Here is a 21,111-nt window from a genome sequence, read left to right as displayed (position 1 = left end):
ATGTGGAGATTAAGTTATAATAATACTGGCATGGCAGTGGTACATAATAATAAACTTTTATTACATACATAAAAATATTTTTAGTCAATTCTCAAAAAATATGTTGAATGCGGTCGCGGTGGGCAGGGCTAAACTATTTATAACATTTGCCCGGTATGCCCGACGTTCAGATGTTCAGTCTGGGCCTGGTTTACCTACCATCGAGTACACCACTTTATTACTCACCATGACCAATCCAGAAAAATGTTTTGACCATTAACTAACTTTGAACACTTGCGTTCGTGTGTCCCCCCCACTTAAACACACTCTATCGACGATATACAAAATATTGACTTCCAATTCACCCGGGTATATTCCCCTAGTCCGAGAAAAATGGGAAGAGGACTTGGGAATAATAATATTACCGCAAACAAGTATGATCCTTTTCCAAAACATATCCAAAACATCAATTTACCTATCCTTATAGGAAATCAACTTTAAACTCTTACACAGATTACATCATACCCCAAATAAACTTCACCGCCTCTTTCATAGCAAACCAGATAATTGCTGGAGATGCGACCATAAAGGTAGTAGTATGGTAGTAGAAACAATGTTAGATATTTAACTTACACAAGATCCCTTGGTGTGGCTATTAAACAAATGCCCAAAAATTAAATAAATACAAACATTACTTAAAATTGTTATATGTTATGATAAACAGTGCAAAATACCTATTAACTAAACATTGGAAAAGTAAAGAGGCTCCATCTTTGTCAATGTGGACACACCAAGTATAAGAGTTCCTGGAATTAGAAGAATATTATTATATCAAAAACACTAAGATGGACACCTATGCAGAAATGTTGAATCTATGGGAACAACACCTTAAAAACAAAACTACAATCTCATATAAATAGATTAAATCTCCCTTACAACAAACACTACCTAATCTCATGGAGCCAATCCAAAAGGGGTAACTTCAACTATCACTATCCCAAATAAAAGCTATAGATATATTGCTACAAAACATTATTAATACGGCACGATTGAGTTGATTCAAATGAAAAAATACTTAATTTGCTCATGACCAGATTACAAAACAGCCTTCTTTTACCTTCCTTTACTTCTTTTTTTTCCACCTTCTTTACCAATACAACAATAATTACTTATAACAATTTGATTTATAAACTGTTTATGCAAATGTCATGTATTAGAAAACCAAGTTAACCATAAAAGAAGGTTTCCTGTTTATTTTCCAAAATCTCTTTGTTATCAATATATAACATCTACTGACTATCTACTGACTAATCTGTGTAACCTCTAGGGTGCTGCGCCTCCCATATTGTAAATTTTCAGACATTTAAATAAAGTCAGTTGAAAAAAGAAAAAGAAAAAAGAAACATACCTTTAATTGACAACATAAGCACAGGAATAAGACAGGCAGTACTTTATGGTTTGGAAATCTAGTAAGAAAGAGTAGTGGGTGCTAGATAAAAAGTTCTGTAGGGCCCTAAACTGGGGAAGGATTGATACTATGGGTTGCTGAGTGTGCTAGGCAGCCCATAAATTGTTGTAGTGTCACAAAAGTTCCAAAAGATTAACGTTTGCAAGTCAGTCCATTACTTTTACTTGTCATTTGATGCAGCAGGACAAGGAGAGAGGCAAATATGGAAAATGAGAATTTAATGATTTAATTAATGAAAAACAGTAATATGTTCTAGAAAATGATGACGTCCCACCCTCCAGCTTTTATTTGTAGCACCCCACAATGTAGAGTCTAGAAGCACTACTAGGTGGGACACCTCATTCTGTAAGTTCTATGGATATAAAAGCACTGCAGGGTTCTTCCCACATAGCACCCTCAATAAAGCATTAATCTCAGATGATTAAGGATGCTCTTGAGTACACAACAACCCTACATTGTTCTGCTCTAACTCTGGAGGACTATTCTTAGAAATGCTTCATTATTACATCACAAATATCACCATGAGAATCGGCAACTAATTTATCAATGCATCATCAAAGATGGTGCACGACTTACCAAACCTCTTGTATCCAAAAGACTGTACCTCCTCTTCCTCAGCAAAATCTTCTGTAAGGAAATAAGAATAACAGAATTTTTAGTGGGGTCAGAATTACAATAAAAGCAACAAATTAAAAGGATACTAAACCCACTTTTTTCTTTCATGATTCAGATAAAGCATGCTAATTTAAGAAACTTTCTGATATGCTCTTATTATTTTTTCTTCATTCTCTTGGTATCTTTATTTGAAAAAAGGATAATGTATGCTTAAGGGCCGGCCCATTTTCGGTTCAGCACCCTGGATAGCGCTTACTGATTGGTGGCTATATTTAGCCACCAATCAGCAAACGCTACCCAGGTGCAGAACCAAAAATGGACCAGCTCCTAAGCTTTACATTCCTGCTTTTCAAATAAAGATACCAAGAGAATGAAGAAAAATGAATTATAGCAGTAAATTAGAAAGTTGCCTAAAATTGCATGCTCTATTCGAATCATGAAAGAATAAAATTGGGTTTAGTATCCCTTTAAACATCAATATCAAAAGTTAAGAGGCATGTAGTAAACTACCAAAAATATAAATAACACTACAGTCATATATGACTCCTGGTGCAGAAACCTTAAACAATTAATTTATATACAAAATTCACAGACAGCTGTTGTGAACCTGAACACAGAAGTACATCAGTGTTCAAAACAAAGACAGGGAATTCAGTACTTCTTTAAGTAGAGTGTATATCTCTCACATTTTATTTAGTACAAGAATTGTATCATATGTCTCAAAAGATAGAAGAAAATACACCCTCAGACACACAAAGGATATACATGACATACAAAAAACACAATACATGGTGATAATTGCTTAAAATCAATACAAAGATGCAGGGCTATATATGGCAAAGGGGCTAACAACACAATGGGGCCGATTTATCAAGGCCCGAATGCAGCTGTTTCCATGCAAGCCTTCAGGCTCGCCGGAAACAGGAAATAAGAAGCAGTGGTAATAAGACCACTGCTCCCTAACTCGTCTGCCACCTCTGAGGCGCTGACAGCAATAAGCCCGATCGAACCGGGTTGATTGACACCCCCCCTGCCAGCGGGCGATTGGAAGCAAATGTGCAAGGGGTGGCATTGCACAAGCAATTCACGAGAAATGCTTGTGCAATGATAAATGCAGACAGCATATGCTGTTGGCATTTATCGATGTGCGTCGGACATGATCGCTACATCGGATCATGTCCGCTCGCACATTGTTAAATCGGCCCCTATATATGTCACTAGGTACACAGTCTAAATGAAAGCTCAATCAGAGATACAATTTTGACAATACATTCAAACCAAATATCTCAATGAGACAAAACAGGTGTAGTTCCATATAACTGTGTAACCCAGCTGTAATTGTCAGTAGGTCAAAACGTAAAGCGTGTTTCAATGCTGGGATATCCCTTGACGCTATGTGCAAGTTTAAAAAATATTGTCCCTTTAATAATGTATCCATGCTCATATGTTTTGACATGATTGTAACTTATTGTCAACATTGTATCTTTCATTTATACATTTATATAGTGTAGTGTCAGCAAAGATCCCGGTTTCTCTTTCCACCCTAGCAATTAACCCTTCCACTGCTGCTGTTAGGGCTAGTGTTGGTTGGGTGTTGCTGACCTACTCCTATGTATGCTTGCTTTTTTCTTCAGCATTGATATATCCTAAAGGGGCGACATAGATCCTAATGTGAACCCGCCCAAGCATTTTTCCTTCATTGTATGGAGCTTGGTGTCTGCAGTGGTGTTGTTAGCCCCTTTGCAATATATTTCGCTGCATATTTCATGTTTTTTATTTCAGCATATCCTTTGTGTGTATGAGGGTGTATTTCCTTCTATCTGAGACATATGATACAATTCTTGTACTAAATAAAATTTGAGAGATACACTCTACTTAAAGAAGTGCTGAATTCCCTGTCTTTGTTTTAAACACTAATGTACTCCTGTGTTCAGGTTCACAAAAAGCTGTATGTGAATTTTGTATATAAATCCCTTTAAACATCATTGTAACTTATCTGCTATTGATGATTTTTGTTTGGACTAAAGTTAAAGGGACAGTAACATTTACGAAGGTTTCATTAAAGAGAGAAAAACAACAAACTAAACAACTTTACTGTCATGATGGAGTTGGACCATTTTCTTTTGTTTTAAAGGGAAATGGAATAATAGAATTTAAGATCCATTAAATGACTTTAAAGGGTCTAAAGGGACATTAAACATTATACAAATGCTAGATAAAATGATACATTCAAAGAAAAGATTAGTCTGAGAATAACATGTAGATTTATTTTTTAAAGTTTCATTAGCCGTTTAAATAGTGACAAAATAAGTGTAAAGTTTTAGTGCCTATAAAACAATGGGAGCTGCCATGTTGTAACTTAGGTTACCTTCTCTTCATTCAGCGAGGTCTTGCGGGCCTGATCCGCACTGTCGGATCAGGTCCGCAAGACCTTTGATACATAGGCTCCTTTGTGTGAGGTGATGGTTCTCTGCCACTGACAGAATGCTAAAAGTAGCATCACCTTCTGCAGAGAAGGTTTAATCTCAATAATCCCTTTATACAGTATTGAATGGCAATACAATTTACAGTTGAACCTCTTTTGTTACAATACAATAGTAAACGTGCACATTAATAACAAATCTATATCAGCTGTCAGTATATTGTACGTGTGTATACAGTATGTTATATATGTATGATACTGTTAAATAGTATATTACATATTTTAAGTCGTTTCATTATTTATATAAACCTGGTTTCAACTTTAGGCGTGTTCTTTTCTTTTTAGGAACAAGATTTTGTGTACAGCTGCCTTCTAATAACCGTAAAACAATGGCTACCAAAGAAGCTTTTACAACCATTTGTCTTATGACTGCAGTAGTTGTATGTAAATAATTTCAGTGAGAAACCCAAGTTTGAGAAAAAGTTAAAAACATTTTTTTTGTATGATCGTAGTTATCGCCCAAATAGTGGCCTCAAATATACTAAAATAGGTCTAGATCAATACATTGGGTTGTCTTCTTTAAAAACATATATAGTTTTCATTGGTTAAAAAAAAGAAGAAGCTCTATTTCTGTTTAAATGTATGTTAGGGGGGTTAGATGTTAGTGGGCATTTTGTGGTGGGGTTGTGGCAGTTTAAGGATTAATAGAGTAGTGGGGTAGTTTGTGATGTGGGGGTGTGGTGGTTTAGGGGTTTATAGAGTAGTGGGGTAGTTTGTGATGTGGCTGTGTGGTGTTTTAGGGTTTAATAGTGTAGAGGGTGGATTGTAGTGGGGGTTGGGCGGTTTAGGAGTTTAAAGTGCAGAGGAGTAGTTTGCGATGTGGGGGTGTGGTGATTTAGGGGTTGATAGAGTAGTTTAGTGCAACTGTTTTCTTGAGCCAACTTGTAATATGAGTGGACATTGTTGCTCAATGCAAAATAAATAGTAAATTACAGAGTTTACGCAAACGTATTCAAAGTAATTTAAACAGCTCTCCACTTGTAAAATGGATTTGAACGTAAAAAACTCCACGACCTCGCGATTGTGTTTATGCTCTTCGTGCTAATAATAGCGATCCACTTGTCATCTAGCCCCTAATGTGCAAAATAAATTATTCCTCTTAATGAGAAGTGACATAACGCTATAGATCTCATAATACTGATAAAAAATTGTGAATATATAATCCACTAGACAATAAAATCAGATAAAATGGATTGGTTAACAAGACTGCATGACCCATGGGAGATGAACTCTTAAAAAATACAGCAATATTTTGCGTATCCATAGCATGATTAAACGTTACAAGTGCCCAAAATGTTGATGTATTTTTTTCATTTATTTGCTTGTATTATATCTTTATGCAGAAATATACAGACGAGGCCAGCATTAGCTCTTGTACGCAGCTCTGTTCACAGTTTACATATCTCCTCCTTACCTTATCTGAACTGTTAAATTAGACTATGAGAGAGTGTGGCCCATTGTTTCAAATGCCTTACTAGATCAGATTAGAATATGCAATGTTCTTCCTGTGTTTACCAAACCTCAGAGATTGGCAACAGTTTACATTTCAGTATTATGCAATTCATTAGGACACAAGTGAAGGCTGGGGACTTTAGTTGGTCCCATGAGTTTATTAGTAATAATATAACTATTTAACAACAATCTGCTTTCTTCTGCTGTGGTCACTTAGGAACAGATATAAAGGATGTACAAGCAATGACTATAGCAATGTTCAACAGACTTAAAGGGACATTGTACACTACATTTTTCTTTGCATAAATGTTTTATAGATGATCCATTTATATAGCCCATCTGTGAGTGTTTTTGCAACAATGTATAGTTTTGCTTATTTCTTAATAACATTATGATGATTTTCAGACTCCCAACTAAGCCCCATAGTGTCAGATGTATATATGTGTTTACAGACCACTGCTAGCTCCTGTTTGTCTAATCTGTTTTTTCATATGCAGGGAAGGAGGGGGTGGGGGTCTGCTCTTATTGTTTCCCCAGTCCCTTTCACTGGGTGTTCCAGCTAACCTCATCAACAGTGCTAAACTTGGAGCTTCTAAGTTTTTAAAAAGTTTTATATTGGATTTTTAGATCAGTATCTGTGCATATTCTTCTTTATACTAGTGTCTATTACATGCAGTTATATGAAAATTAGTGTTTATTGTCCTTTAAGCCTTGTGAGATACATACCATATTAACCCATTTATAACTTGTACTAATTGGCTTCAGCAGGGGATATGTAGATAAAAAGCACAGGCTTTTAAATTTAAAGGGACAGTCAACACCAAAATTGTTATTGTTTAAAAAGATAGATAACACCTTTAATACCAATTACCCAGATTTGCACAACCAACATTGTTATATTATTTTTACTTTATAACATTAAAACCTAAAAAAAAATTCTGCCTGTTTCTAAGCCACTACAGACATCCTCTTATCACATGCTTTTTTACTAGCTTTTCACAACAGGGGACTTTTAATTCATGTGTGCCATATAAATAACATTGTGCTCTCTCCTGTGGAGTTGTGAACAGATGAGCAATGAACAAATAGCCAAGTGATCGGGGGGCTGTCAAAAGAGGCTTAGATACAAAGTAATCACAGAGGTAAATAGTATATTAATATAACCGTGTTGGCTGTGCAAAACTGGGGAAAGGGTAATAAAGGGATTATCTATCTTTTTAAACAATAACATTTTTGGAGTTGACTGTAAATAAGTTACATCGCAATGTCCATAAAAGGGGAATTGGAAAGCCTACTGTTTTTAGAGGTAAATCGCACGAAATTAAGGAATGCTAATTATTTGTTTATTACAATACATTTCTGTAAGTTATGGAATTTCTATCCTCTGCTATACTAAGCACTACACACTACATGTTTTGAATCTGAAAGGTGTGTTTTACAATACTGCATAGAACTTAATGTCTACAAAGCATTTATGGAGTAGGAAACACATATGACTAACTGCTCCTTTGACCAGCAAAGGGAATGCATTACCCTCTAAAATAATTGTGTGGTTCCTCTGTGTTCTTCTATCTGCTGTGCTGACCAGACTGCTTCATATTAAATTGTATACTTTTTAAACTAAGTAACAATTACAGTACGCGTATAAACACTGCAAATTAAAAGTCAGAGTCTCCACAAACGAAAACACAAAAAGTTTGATCTATACTCAAATGTATTACGTGGGACATCTGATGAAACTCTATCTTAAAGTAAACATACCACAATTACATTTTAAATAATAAAACCCTTATTTGACCACAATGTATGCTATTCTGTCCCAGAAAATTTATATATTTCTATTTTTAACGTGTAATGCTTGAATTAAACCAAACACCATTCATTAGCAGCCAGACTTAAAATAGCAACTATATAAATATACTTGTACTTAAAGGGACAGTGTACCCTAATACTTTCTCCCCTTTAACATGTTCCCATTTGTCCATTTTACCTACTGGTATGTATTAAATTGTTTACAAATATATTTTGCCAATTGTATTCCCACCTTTACTGTACATTTCTGAACTTTAAGGGACACTAAACCCAAATGTTTTCTTTAATGATTCATCCAATTTTAAGCAACTTTCTATTTAACTTCTATTATCATTTTGTCTTTGTTCTCTTGCTATCTTTATTTAAAAAGCAGGAATGTAAAGTTTAAGAGCTGGCCCATTTATGGTTGAAAACCTGGGGCTATGCTTGCTTATTGGTTTGCAAATGTAGCCACAAATAAGCAAGCAGTAGCCAGGGTGCTGAACCTAAAATGAGCTTGCTCCTAAGCTTTAAATTCCTGCTTTTTAAATAACGATAGTAAGAGAACGAAGAAAATTTGATAGTAGAAGTAAATTAGAAAGTTGCTTAAAATTTCATGCTCCATCTGAATCACAAAATAAAAAATTGGGTTTAGTGTCTCTTTAAGTTCTGGTTACAAAAATAAATAATTAAATGTAAACAAGAAGGTTTAGATAAAATAATGCTCCCAGTGGGGGCTGTGACTGAGAGGTACTAATATAATCATTTTCCGTTTTTCTCTCTATGCATTGTTTGACTAAAAACAGTGATAAATAAGATAAGGAAGACATTGTGTAAATAACTAGAGAGATTAGCTAACTAGCAGGTATATTACAAGTTATGGGCACAACAGGGTGAGAAAAAAACGCAACAAAAGTTGCGTTATTTCACACTCCATTGTGCTGCCATTACGAGTTTTCAAACAGCCGCCTTGTGTGTGTGATATGGTTATGTTGAGCTCCATACTGCACAAAATACAAGCGCTGTTTTGACGTGCTCGTGTACGCTTTCCCCATAGATATCAATGGGGAGAGCGGGTTAGAAAAAAAACACACCTGAAGCTCTGTATGAAAAGCTCCGTAACGCAGCCCTATTGATGTTTATGGGGAAAAAAGTTACGTTTGAACCTAACACCCTAACATAAACCCCATGTCTAAGCACCCCTAATCTGCTGCCCCTGACATCGCCGACACCTACATAATGTTATAAATCTATTAACCTCTAATCTGGCACCCCCGATATTACCATCACTATACTAAAGTTATTAACCCCTATTCCCCTGCACCCCAATGTCATCCACACTATAATAAATCTATTAACCCTTATTCCGCTGTTTCCCGACATCGCCACCACTAAATAAATATATTAACCCCTAAACCTCTGGCCTCCCACATCACTACCACTAAATAAACCTTTTAACCCCTAAACCGCCAGCCCCCCACATTGCAACAACCTAAATTAAACTATTAACCCCTAAACCTAACCCTAAACCTAACCCTAACCATAACCTAACCTTAAACCTAACACCCCCTAACTTTAACATAATTAAAATAGAGCTAAATTATATTACAATTATTAAATAAATAAACCTATTTAAAACTAAATACAAACTTACCTGTGAAATAAAACCTAAGCTAGCTACAATATAACTGATAGTTATATTGCAGCTAGCTTGGGTTTTATTTTTATTTCACAGGTAAGTTTGTATTTATTTTAACTAGGTAGACTAGTTAGTAAATAGTTATTAACTATTTACTAACTGCCTAGTTAAAATAAATACAAATTTACCTGTGAAATAAAACCTAAGCTGCCTTACACTAAAATCTACCATTACAAAAAAATAAAAAACACTAAAATTACAAAAAATACCAAAAACTAACATTACAAAAAAAACAAAAAACGAAATTATCCAAAACAATAAAAATGATTCATATTCTAATACCCTGTTTAAAAAGAAAAAGAAAAAAAAAATACCCTAAAATAAAAAATCCTAATCTATAATAAACTATCAAGGGCCCTTAAAAGGGCCTTTTGTGGGCCCTTAAAAAGGCCTTTTGTAGGGCATTGCCCTAAAGTTAACAGCTCTTTTGCTAAAAAACAAAACGTACACCCCTAACAGTATACAAACCCCCACCCCCCAAACCCACAAAATAAAAATAAAGTAAAACCTAATCTACCCATTGCCCTGAAAAGGCATTTCCCTTAAAATGGCATTCAGCTCTTTTCCTGCCATTAAAAGGGCATTCAGCTCTTTTATGAAATGCCCAACCCTTAATCTAAAAATAAAAACCCACCCAAAAAAACCTTAAAAAAAAGAACACTAACCCACCCCAAAATAATAAAAATGATTCCTTTTGTAGGGCATTGCCCTAAAGATATCAGCTCTTTTTCTAAAAAAAATACAAAGACCCACTAACATTACAAACCCCCACCCCCCAAATCCACAAAATAAAAAAAACTATCTAAAAAAACCTAATCTACCCATTGCCCTGAAAAGGGCATTTGTATAGGCATTGCTCTTAAAGGGGCATTTAGCTTTTTATCCTGCCCTTTAAAGGGCATTTAGCTCTTTTAAGAAATGCCCAATCCCTAATCTAAAAAACCCCCACCAAGAAAACCTTAAAAAAACACCAACCCCTCATTAGGTACTCACAGTTGCTGAAGTCCCGCTTGAAGGATATTCCTCCCATCGGCTCCATCTTCATCCAGGCGGCATCCATCTTCTTGGAAAAGAATTATGGTGGGTTAAACCCCCAAAGGAGAATACACATATAGCACTCTAGAGCTGTATGTAAATATATAGCAATGCACTGTTATAGAATGGATATCAGTTATTCGTAACAGTTAGATTGGTGGCATAAGGGGGAAGGGAAGGGGAAAGTGGAGGGTAATAGTTAAAATATAACTTTTATTGAGGTAATGCTACTAAAAGTGTGGGAAACAAAAAAATTAAAAACACTCACAATATGTATTGACTAATTATGTTGAGATACATGTATATATCTGTACAAATAAACTGATCTACTATGGGTGAAGTTGGAATCACAGTGGGATTCCAAATAGTGATAGTAAACAGTGACTTAACTGTCTATTAATAATCTACAGATCACATTAGTGTATGGGCAATAATTTGCCTTATTGGTATTGACATTGAAACACGTGTATCAATAATCGTTTGAAAATTGATTATTTGTGACTGAATAGTAGCAACTGTAATTCGATTATTTTTGCTGAGTACTGTCAACCTTGTTGCAGCAGTAAAGCTGTTCATATAAGGCGTGTTTATGTCAAGTCATCAAAGAACATATATCAAAATTGCAATCTACTCGTTATAATGCAGTCATAATATATAAATTAATCTTATGTTCTTGATAGTAAATTGTGATAGTGCCTTGAATAAAAGTGTACTAGATTGTAGTCGATCTATATATATACTAGTATTACGGCTTGTACTTAGTAGTAGCAACAGTATTTCAATTGTTTTTATTAAGTAATAGCAACAGTGTTGCAGCAGTGTAACTATTCATCCACAGTATGTTTGTATCAGGTCTTCAAGAGCATATATCAAGGCTGCAATTGAATCATTATAATGCAGCTGTTATATATAAATGGATCGTGTGTTCTATAAAAATTAGGAAATATAATACTTTCTTGAATATATTTGGACGGTACCTTGAATAAACATATGCTTGAATGTAATAAATCTGTTTGTTTTTAGGGCTTATATATTAGCATTTCAGCTTGTATGTAAAATCATAAATATAATATTGGGTAACAGAGGTTGTTTTTTACGAAGGGGTCAATTGGCTATGTGATTTTAATATATTAACTGATTGTACGTTATATTACTTCAAAGATTTCGCCAACACCACTCGTATTATAATAGATGAAACCAAACACTATTGCACTGTACATATAAGACTCTGTTTCCACACTCATATGCTGTGTTGCTGAAAGATTTATCAACCGACTTTTATTGTTGTTTAAATAAAGCCCAATAATATTACACTATCTGTACGTGATTTAATCGTATCAGCAGGCTGTTGTTGTCTACGAGGTTAAGCTGGATTATGTTGCTCGATTTCAGAGGTTACTATTGTTGTATGTAGTTATACCTAGCGTGAATTTAACAGATTAATATCATTATATTTGCAATTGCAACTGTATTGATCAGCTGAAATTGATTGTATGTAGCAACTATATGATCTGTGTATTTAAATTGGGTTTAAACAGTGTTTTGTCCACCAGCGTAATTATACTATTAAATTTAATCTATCATTTTGTTTGCGACTTCCACTATCTTAGACAAATGAAGTGGAGTATATGTGGCGTCTATGTAAGACATCCGGTGCGGAGCATCCTCTTCATATGGTCGCCGCCGTATACTTAATCTTCAATGCAAGGGAGCCTTTTCAAAATGGTGTCCCTTGCATTCCTATTGGCTGATTTGATTTTGGAAATTCAAATCAGCCGATAGGATGAGAGCTACTGAAATCCTATTGGCTGTTCAAAACAGCCAATAGGATGAGAGCTTCTGAAATTCTATTGGCTGTTCAAATCGGGATGAAGATAAAAGATGCCGCCTGGATGAAGATGGAGCCATCTGGATGAAGATGGAGTCGCCGGGATGAAGATCCTTCAAGCGGGACTTCAGCAACTGTGAGTACTTAAAGAGGGGTTAATGTTAGTTTTTTTAAGGTTTTTTGGGTGAGTTTTGTTTTTAGATTAGGGGTTGGGCTTTTTTTTAAAAGAGCTAAATGCCCTTTTAAAGGCAGGAAAAAGAGCTAAATGCCCTTTTCAGGGCAATGGGTAGATTAGGCTTTTGCTAGAGTTATGTTTTTTTATTATGGGGGGTTGGTTGAGTGGTGGGTTTTACTGTTGGGGGGTCTTTGTATTTTTTTACAGGTAAAAGAGCTGTTTAACTTAGGGCAATGCCCTACAAAATGCCCTTTTAAGGGCTATTGGCAGTTTATTGTAGGATAGTTTTAATTTTTATTTTGGGTGGGCTTATTTTATTTTTATAGGGCAATTTGATTAGGTGTAATTCTTTTTTATTTTTGTTAATTTCGTTTGTTGTTTTTCGTAATTTAGTGTTTGTTATTTTTTTGTAATTAAGTATTTTTTATTTTTTTGTAATTAGATAATTTGTAATTTTTATAGTAGTGTTAGGATCATTTAATGTGTATTATAGCTTTCTTGATTTGGTAGTTAGTTTAATTTTAGTTTAATAGTTATATTAGTTTAATTGTTAGTTTAAACTTAGTTTTTTTTTATTTGACAGGCAAGTTTAAATTTAATTTAAGATAGGGAAATTGTAATTTTAATATAAAGTTAGGGAGGGTGTTAGGTTTAGGGGTTACTAGTTTAAATGAGTTTATTGCGATGTGGGGGGCTTTCGGTTTAGGGGTTAATAGTTTAATTTAGCATATTTTGTTGTAGGGGGCTTGCGGTTTAGGGGGTTAATAGATTTATTATAGTGGTGGCAGTGTCGGGGAGCGGCGGAATAGGGGTTAATAGCTTTAGTATAGTGGGGAAATGTGGGTGGACGGCAGATTAGGGGTTAATAATATTTAAATAGTGTTTGCGATGAGGGAGGGTGGCGGTTTAGGGGTTAATAACTATTATAGTGGTGACGATGTTGGGGAGCAGTGCAATAGGGGTTAATAAATTGTATTAGTGGCGGCAATGTCGGAAGCGGCAGATTAGGGGTTAATAACTTTAATATATTTGTATTTGCAATGCGGGAGGGCCTCAGTTTAGGGGTTAATAGGTAGTTTATGGGTGTAAGTGTACCTTGTAACACTTTAGTTATGAGTTTTATGTAACAGTTTTGTTGCATAAAACTCATAACTACTGCTCTCAGATGGCGGTACGGATCTTGTCATTATAGGGTGTAACGCAAGCTTTTTAGCCTCAACGCAAAACTCGTAATGGCTGAGCTATGGAAGTGCCATGAAAAAAAATAATTTTTACGAGTGCGGGACTGACATTGTGTTACAGGCTAAAAGGCTTGCAGTACAGCTATACCGACAAGACTTGTAATGGCTGCGTTACTGTTTTAACAATGAAATGGCCATTTTTTCAGCGTTAAAAGATGAATGCACAACTCGTAATCTACCTTAAAAGTCTGCTCTCAATACAAGTTCAGCTCATTTCATTAGGTGGTGGTTTTATTTAGAAGTAACAGGTATTTCATTTACAAAAATATACCTAAAAGAGACATTTCCCATACATTTTAAACTCTGCAGCTGGAAAAATGAATAATTGGAAACAGATTAAGTAGAAAACAATTTTGCAGAACACTGTCCCTTTAAATGTACATTCTAGTATAACAATTTAAAATTGTGTTTTATAAGGATACTTAAAATTAAATATATACAGTATGGGATGGTTATGAATAACTGCACTAAGTTTATAAGCTGTGTGAACAGCGATACTTTGGCGTAAAGGGAACCTGCTGAAAAGCAGACTGAAGTAAAAAGCTGTGTCATTGTGTACTTAATTTGCATATCTTACCCAGAATCCTTTGCTGCATTGGAAACAATGTAATTCAGAGGTTTCTGTGGGAAAACAAGCCTCTGGGCCTGTCTAGATTTGTTAATGAACTACACAATGAGTTATTTTTTCTATATTTTGTGCGTAGTGGAGGATTTTAAACTCGCCTTTTATCTCCCCCTAATTTAAAATGTTGTTGTATTCTGCATGGAATCAACTTCACCCAGCAGTGATTCTAACCTTCTCCCAGCTGATGATTAGCAAAAACCACAAAACAGTCTGTCCTGGGATGGTTATGAATCACAGCACTAACCCGAGCTAAGTTTATAAGCTGTGTGAACAGCGATACTTTGGCGTAAAGGGAACCTGCTGAAAAGCAGACTGAAGTAAAAAGGTGTGTCATTATGTACGTAATTTGCATATCTTACCCAGAATCCTTTGCTGCATTGGAAACAATGTCATTCAGAGGTTTTCTGTGGGAAAACAAGCCTCTGGGCCTGTCTAGATTTGTTAATGAACTACACAATTAGTTATTTTTTCTATATTTTGTGCGTAGTGGAGGATTTTAAACTCGCCTTTTATCTCCCCCTAATTTAAAATGTTGTTGTATTCTGCCTGGAATCAACTTCACCCAGCAGTGATTCTAACCTTCTCCCAGCAGATGAGTGGCAAAAACCACGAAACAGTCTGTCCTGGGATGGTCATGAATCACTGCACTAACCCTAGCTAAGTTTATATGCTGTGTGAACAGCGATACTTTGAAGTAAAGGGAACCTGCTGAAAAGCAGACTGAAGTAAAAAGGTGTGTCATTGTGTACTTAATTTGCATATCTTACAATATGTTATTTTTTTATTTTCACCATGAGTTATTTTTTCTATATTTTGTGCGCAGTGGAGGATTTTAAAATCGCCTTTTATCTCCCCCTAATTTAAAATGTTGTTTTATATATATATATCAAAGTCTGACAGGATAGGCCTCATAAAAATGGTTATGTTCCCAAAAATGTTGTATCTGTTTCAAATGATACCCGAAAATATACACAAAACAGACCTTAAGATCCTAAATAAATCAATGTTCTCCTTTATCTGGTTAAATAGAAAACACAAAATACACTCTCATAGAATTATGGTAGACACAAGCGGCTTGGCAGTTCCCAATCTTGAAGTCTACTGTTGGGCAGTCCAGATTAAGTATGTACAAGATTGTTTAATGGGGAAAAATCACTTTACAATTCCTGAACTTAAGAACAAGCAATAACCCCTTGGTCCCTCAGGGTACTTCCACACATGTCAGCTTCACAAACGGGCAGGTATATCACTAACTTTCCATTGCTACAGCACCCATTACAAGCCTGGAGGAAGGTATGCAAAAAACTTAACTTTGACTACCAATTTACCAGGTACCTACCCTTGAAAAGCAATCCAGAGTTCCCGGCAGTGCTAGACTCAAAGGCGTTTGGAATATGGAAAACACAAGGTTTAACCACAGTGTCCCAAGTTATTATTAGCCTAGACTCCAGAGTGAAAACATTCACAGACTTGCAAACACAATTTAGGTTACAGCGCTCACACCATTTCGCTTACTTTCAAACAAGACATTATGTAAATTAACTGCTCCAACACAAGGAAATTCTAGATCCCACTCTTGATATTAAACTACTATGCAAAACAGAACTCGGAATCACATCTATATCCCCAGCATACCAACTCATTACAAAACAGGCGAATGAGCATACTTCAAACCACATTAGTAATAATTGGGCAGACACTTTGAACATAGAGGCCACTCCGCTTATGATACAACAAAGCATACAGCAGATGAGAAAGGCAACTTTATCAGCAGCTATTCGAGAGTCCCACACTAGATTGCTGCAAAATGCATACATTACCCCCAGATGTTCAAAAATGGAGACCAGACACAGAGGGTGCATGCCCGAAGTGTGGGGCACTGGAGACAGACCTGTCACATATGTTGTGGAGCTGCCCCAAGCTGAAAATGTTCTGGGGTATGATATCTCATTGGATGAACACCTAATTCAATATAAAGGTTGAGCTTAGCCCTCAAATGATAGTGCTTCTCTTTAGTATTGAAACACTACCCAAGAACATGAGACATTTAACCAGTAATATAGTCTTACAAGCCAGGAAGTTAATATTTACTAACTGGATACACAACTCAGTCCCCACACTTGCACAGCTCAAATCCAACATGCTGAAACAGCTCACATACCAACTGGCAGACACAATAAGAGATATGAAGGGAAGAACCAAACTATTTATGAAAAAATTGGAAACCTATATACTTAGCATAAAAGAATCCATGCAAAAACAACTTTTATACCTGCTTAGAAATACAGAATACATACTAGAGGACAGTTTGAGAGGTAAATGGAGGCTACTATACACAGATAGATTGGAAAAAATGAAGAAGAAGGCGCCACAATACTGCGAAATCAATGTGTTAGATCAAAGACACACACGTACAAGTTGTACTTACTAGATGTAAGGCACTTGAGAAGTGCCACATAAGCATACTGGACTCTTTATAGCTGCCCAGATAGCTATCCTCTGCTTGGTGCAGTTTACATCTCAGCCTATATGTTCCGGCCTGATAAGTGGAGTCGCACCTGAACTGCAAGAGGATAGCTATCTGGGCAGCTATAAAGAGTCCAGTACGCTTAATTGGCACTTCTCAAGTGCCATACATCTAGTAAGTACAACTTGTACGTGTGCGTGTTTGATCTAACACCATTGATTTCGCACTATTGTGGCGCCTTCTTCTTCATTTTTTCCATACTACTACAGAGCCTTGCTTATGTGCCAATATGCCTTGGAAGGAGTACAGCAGCCTCACGACACCCAAATTTTGGGACCTTGATTATCCAAGTCTGAAACGAACATCATCTGGTACTCTTTGGGCAACACTCATCAAGTTTATATCACTAATATCATTTAGTGATCACGTTCATTTTGTTTTGTTGATACATTTTCACAGACACTGATTTTTATACTGCACGTTGTTTAACACTATTTGTTGCATCTGTATTGTTCACATCCCCATTATTTCATATGGGATGTGATTATATTGCTATATTAATTCTTTATTAGCAACACTGTTGAATGGCAAATACTCAATCACTACTTAGAAGCACTATATAGATTTAATAGCCAGCTTTATCGGCTGATTGATTGTGATCACCACACACATTGCACTTTCACTGAATATCCCAAATATATCTAAGAGCAGGCGCCTCTAACAATTTTTAAATATTATCTATCATATACACAGATAGAGACTAGGGACAAGCCAGAACCATATAAGTTCAAGTCATGAGGGGTGAAAAGTTAGAACCAGGGGGAGAGTCAATCAGGTCATTAAAGGAATATTATTATGGCTGTTGTTGTTTAATATTTTGTGGGTGAGTTGCCCTTCTTATTGTATTCAGACTAAATGTACAAAATATGGATGGGGTATTATTGCTCCAGATGGAGAAAGTGAGGAGGGAAGGAGGGTTAGGGTCGGTAGAGGAAAAAAGGTAAAATGACAGATATGTTGTGAAATAAATAAAGACAAGGACTCCGCATATCAATTCTCAGTATAAGGTACAATGTACATGTCCTGAATACCAGAAACTACCAAGTGTTACATTTGTTAAACTGAACTGTCTCTGTACTATGTTATATTTTGGTTGTATTCTCAACTATGTGATAAATGTTCATAACATCTCTAAATAAATAAAGTCTAAACAAAAAACAAACAAAAAATGGTTTTAAGTGTGTGTCTCGGAAGTTTTTACAACGATTATCTGTGAAAGAAAACTGCTACAATAAAGTCACTGTGTTTTGGAAAGTATCGGATGGATCCGCTTTTTTCTTTTCTACTTTAAGTTAATTGCAAACAGGAAGGAGTTTGCTTTTGAATCACACCCCTCATTGGAAGGCAGCGCTAGAGTGCAGCTGTGACCGGGCGAGCTGTGAAAGTAAGGACGTAACAGGAACCGCGTTTGTGGAGGTTGCAAGCGGACACTCTGCACCAGGTAAGACCTCTTCCTTCTGCTGTGAAAGGAGTCAGATCCGGGAAGACAGACCGAGTGAGGCTACCTCATGAAGAGCGGGGTGAGTGAGAGTGTATTAATCCGCATATAGCAATCTGTACCTGTAGTCTGCTCCAAGCTTGCTATAAAGGGAAATAACACACTGCAACAAATGTTCTAACGACTAATGGACTAAAGACATTGCACAGGGCAAACTTTGTTTTGCCATTTTTCATAAAAAAGAAAAAGGTCTGAGGAAGGGGACAGTTTGATCCCGAAACGTCACTGTTCACAATAAATTATACATTTCAAAAGTCCAGAGAGTGTGGATCTGCAGCTTATATATATATATGGACTGAGTCTCTTGTATTGAAAGGGTTAAAATAAACAATGTTAAATAACATATTAAAAGGGGCATTAAGCTCAAACTGCTCTGTCATGCCTTTGAAATAACTGTAATTAAATATTACAATATATTTTTGTATGCATAATGTTAAATGAAATCTCTTTTAATTAATACTGAAACTTGCAAGTTTGTTCACTTCTCATTAGTAGGAAGTATTACTAACTGGATAACACAGACTATTCCTATTCCATAGAGCACCTCTCCATCACCATGAGATAAACATTTTTTATTGTAGCAAACAAAACAGGATTTTAATATCCCTAATATTGTTAAAACAATATTGAATAGTACAGGCTTTGATGTTTATAAATTCCAACACTTTCCTAGTCTATGGAAATCTAAAAAACTTTAATTGAAAAACACATGGTGATACATATCCAGATGTTTGATGGTGTTGGATGTTGAGGAAAAAGGAACTAGACATGAGATAGTATTGACTATGGAACAAAAGTTCAGTGGGGCGCCTTGACAAAGTTCAGCTGACAATATCAGAGGCAAGAAATGTAGGATGATAGCAAGGTTTTAACCTTTTGGATGCCAGAATTGCACAATATTATATTACAGCCCTTTCAACCAGACAAGGGGTTAAAGTGACATCAAAGTCTGTGTTAGAGCGTTTTATTATTGCACTATGTAATGTTCTATCTGTACCATGAATGGCTTTCATGTCCCTTTAATATATATTATATATAGAACCTAATGAAAAGACAAAAGGGATTTAACAATTTAAAATGTGTGGGAAATGCCTTAAATATTTATTTAAATATGTAAATTAAACTAAAGCTTGGAGCCTGTCCAATGTCTGGTATTATACCTGGGAATAAGGATGAGGGCTCATGTTCTAGTGCAGAAAATAAAAAGGATTACATTTACTGAAGTGCCATATTCATGCACAATAGAGAGTTAAAGGCAAGATATATATATACAGTATATATACACGCACACATATGGTTTAACCCTCTTATAATCTTCCTTTCAGAACTGGTGTTAACTTTTGCCCATGATGTCAGCTGTCTAGATTGCCTCAGATTCCACACAGTTTATATACTTACAGAGAGACTATGCAAATGATACTGTATAAGTACACATGATGATGAGTGCTGGCAGGTAACAAGCTTCCATTATTGGTTTCCTGTTGTACCAAAAAAAAAAGAGGGAACCAGGACTGGATTTACCTTTATGCCTGCAGATAGCCACTTATACACATGTGCACACTTTACACTGCTCCCTACACAAACTGTTCACTACACAAACTGTGCACACTTTACACTGCTCACTACACAAACTGTTCACTACACAAACTGTGCACACTTTACACTGCTCACTACACAAACTGTGCACACTTTACACTGCTCACTACACAAACTGTGCACACTTTACACTGCTCCCTACACAAACTGTGCACACTTTACACTGCTCACTACAGACACTGTGCACACTTTACACTGCTCACTACACAAACTGTGTACACTTTCACTGCTCACTACACAAACTGTGCACACTTTACACTGCTCTGTACACAAACTGTGCACACTTTACACTGCTCACTACAGACACTGTGCACACTTTACACTGCTCACTACACAAACTGTGTACACTTTCACTGCTCACTACACAAACTGTGCACACTTTCACTGCTCACTACACAAACTGTGCACACTTTACACTGATCTCTACACAAACTGTGCACACTTTACAATGCTCACTACAGACACTGTGCACACTTTACACTGCTCATTACACAAACTGTGTACACTTTACACTGTTCACTACAGACACTGTGCACACTTTACACTGCTCACTACACAAACTGTGCACACTTTACACTGTTCACTACAGACACTGTGCACACTTTACAATGCTCACTACAGACACTGTGCACACTTTACACTGCTCATTACACAAACTGTGTACACTTTACACTGTTCACTACAGACACTGTGCACACTTTACACTGCTCACTACACAAACTGTGCGCGCTTCACACTGCTCACTACAGACACTGTGCACACTTTACACTACTCACTAGACAAACTGTGCGCACTTCACACTGCTCACTACACAAAGTGTTTATTTTAAAATTCAGGGTGATGCATAACAGTCACTTTTATCTTTTTTGTGTTCTTTTACAATTTTACAGCCATATGTATATGCATCATTGAGAAATTGATTTAAACACTTAAAAAATAATATATATATATATATAAAGGGCTCATGTACTAACAGGCGGAAGGACAGCTTCTCAACTTCGCTGTATCATTACACACCAATCGCGCGACTGAAGGGACTGTCCATCACAGAGAACGAGAGAGCTCTCAGTGATTTTCCCTCGCCACCACAGAGGTGTCGT

At 36.1% G+C, this 21,111-nt stretch overlaps 1 protein-coding gene across 2 annotated transcripts in view; it reads right to left on the bottom strand.

Moving 5' to 3' along the window:
* The window catches only part of COLEC12 (collectin subfamily member 12), a 254,612-nt gene that overhangs the window by 205,642 nt on the left and 27,859 nt on the right, over positions 1 to 21,111 (bottom strand). Inside the window, exon 2 of one of the 2 annotated variants that reach the window (XM_053714964.1) lies at positions 2,024 to 2,074. In XM_053714964.1, coding sequence (XP_053570939.1) covers positions 2,024 to 2,074 — 51 coding nt within the window. The remainder of the gene's footprint in view (positions 1 to 2,023; positions 2,075 to 21,111) is intronic. The other variant, XM_053714965.1, reaches the window with a different exon arrangement.

Source organism: Bombina bombina, chromosome 5, assembly GCF_027579735.1.
Source record: "Bombina bombina isolate aBomBom1 chromosome 5, aBomBom1.pri, whole genome shotgun sequence".
NCBI classification, from domain to species: domain Eukaryota; kingdom Metazoa; phylum Chordata; class Amphibia; order Anura; family Bombinatoridae; genus Bombina; species Bombina bombina.
Note: the sequence above shows the minus strand (reverse complement) of the source record. Positions and strands in the feature narration are given on the sequence as shown.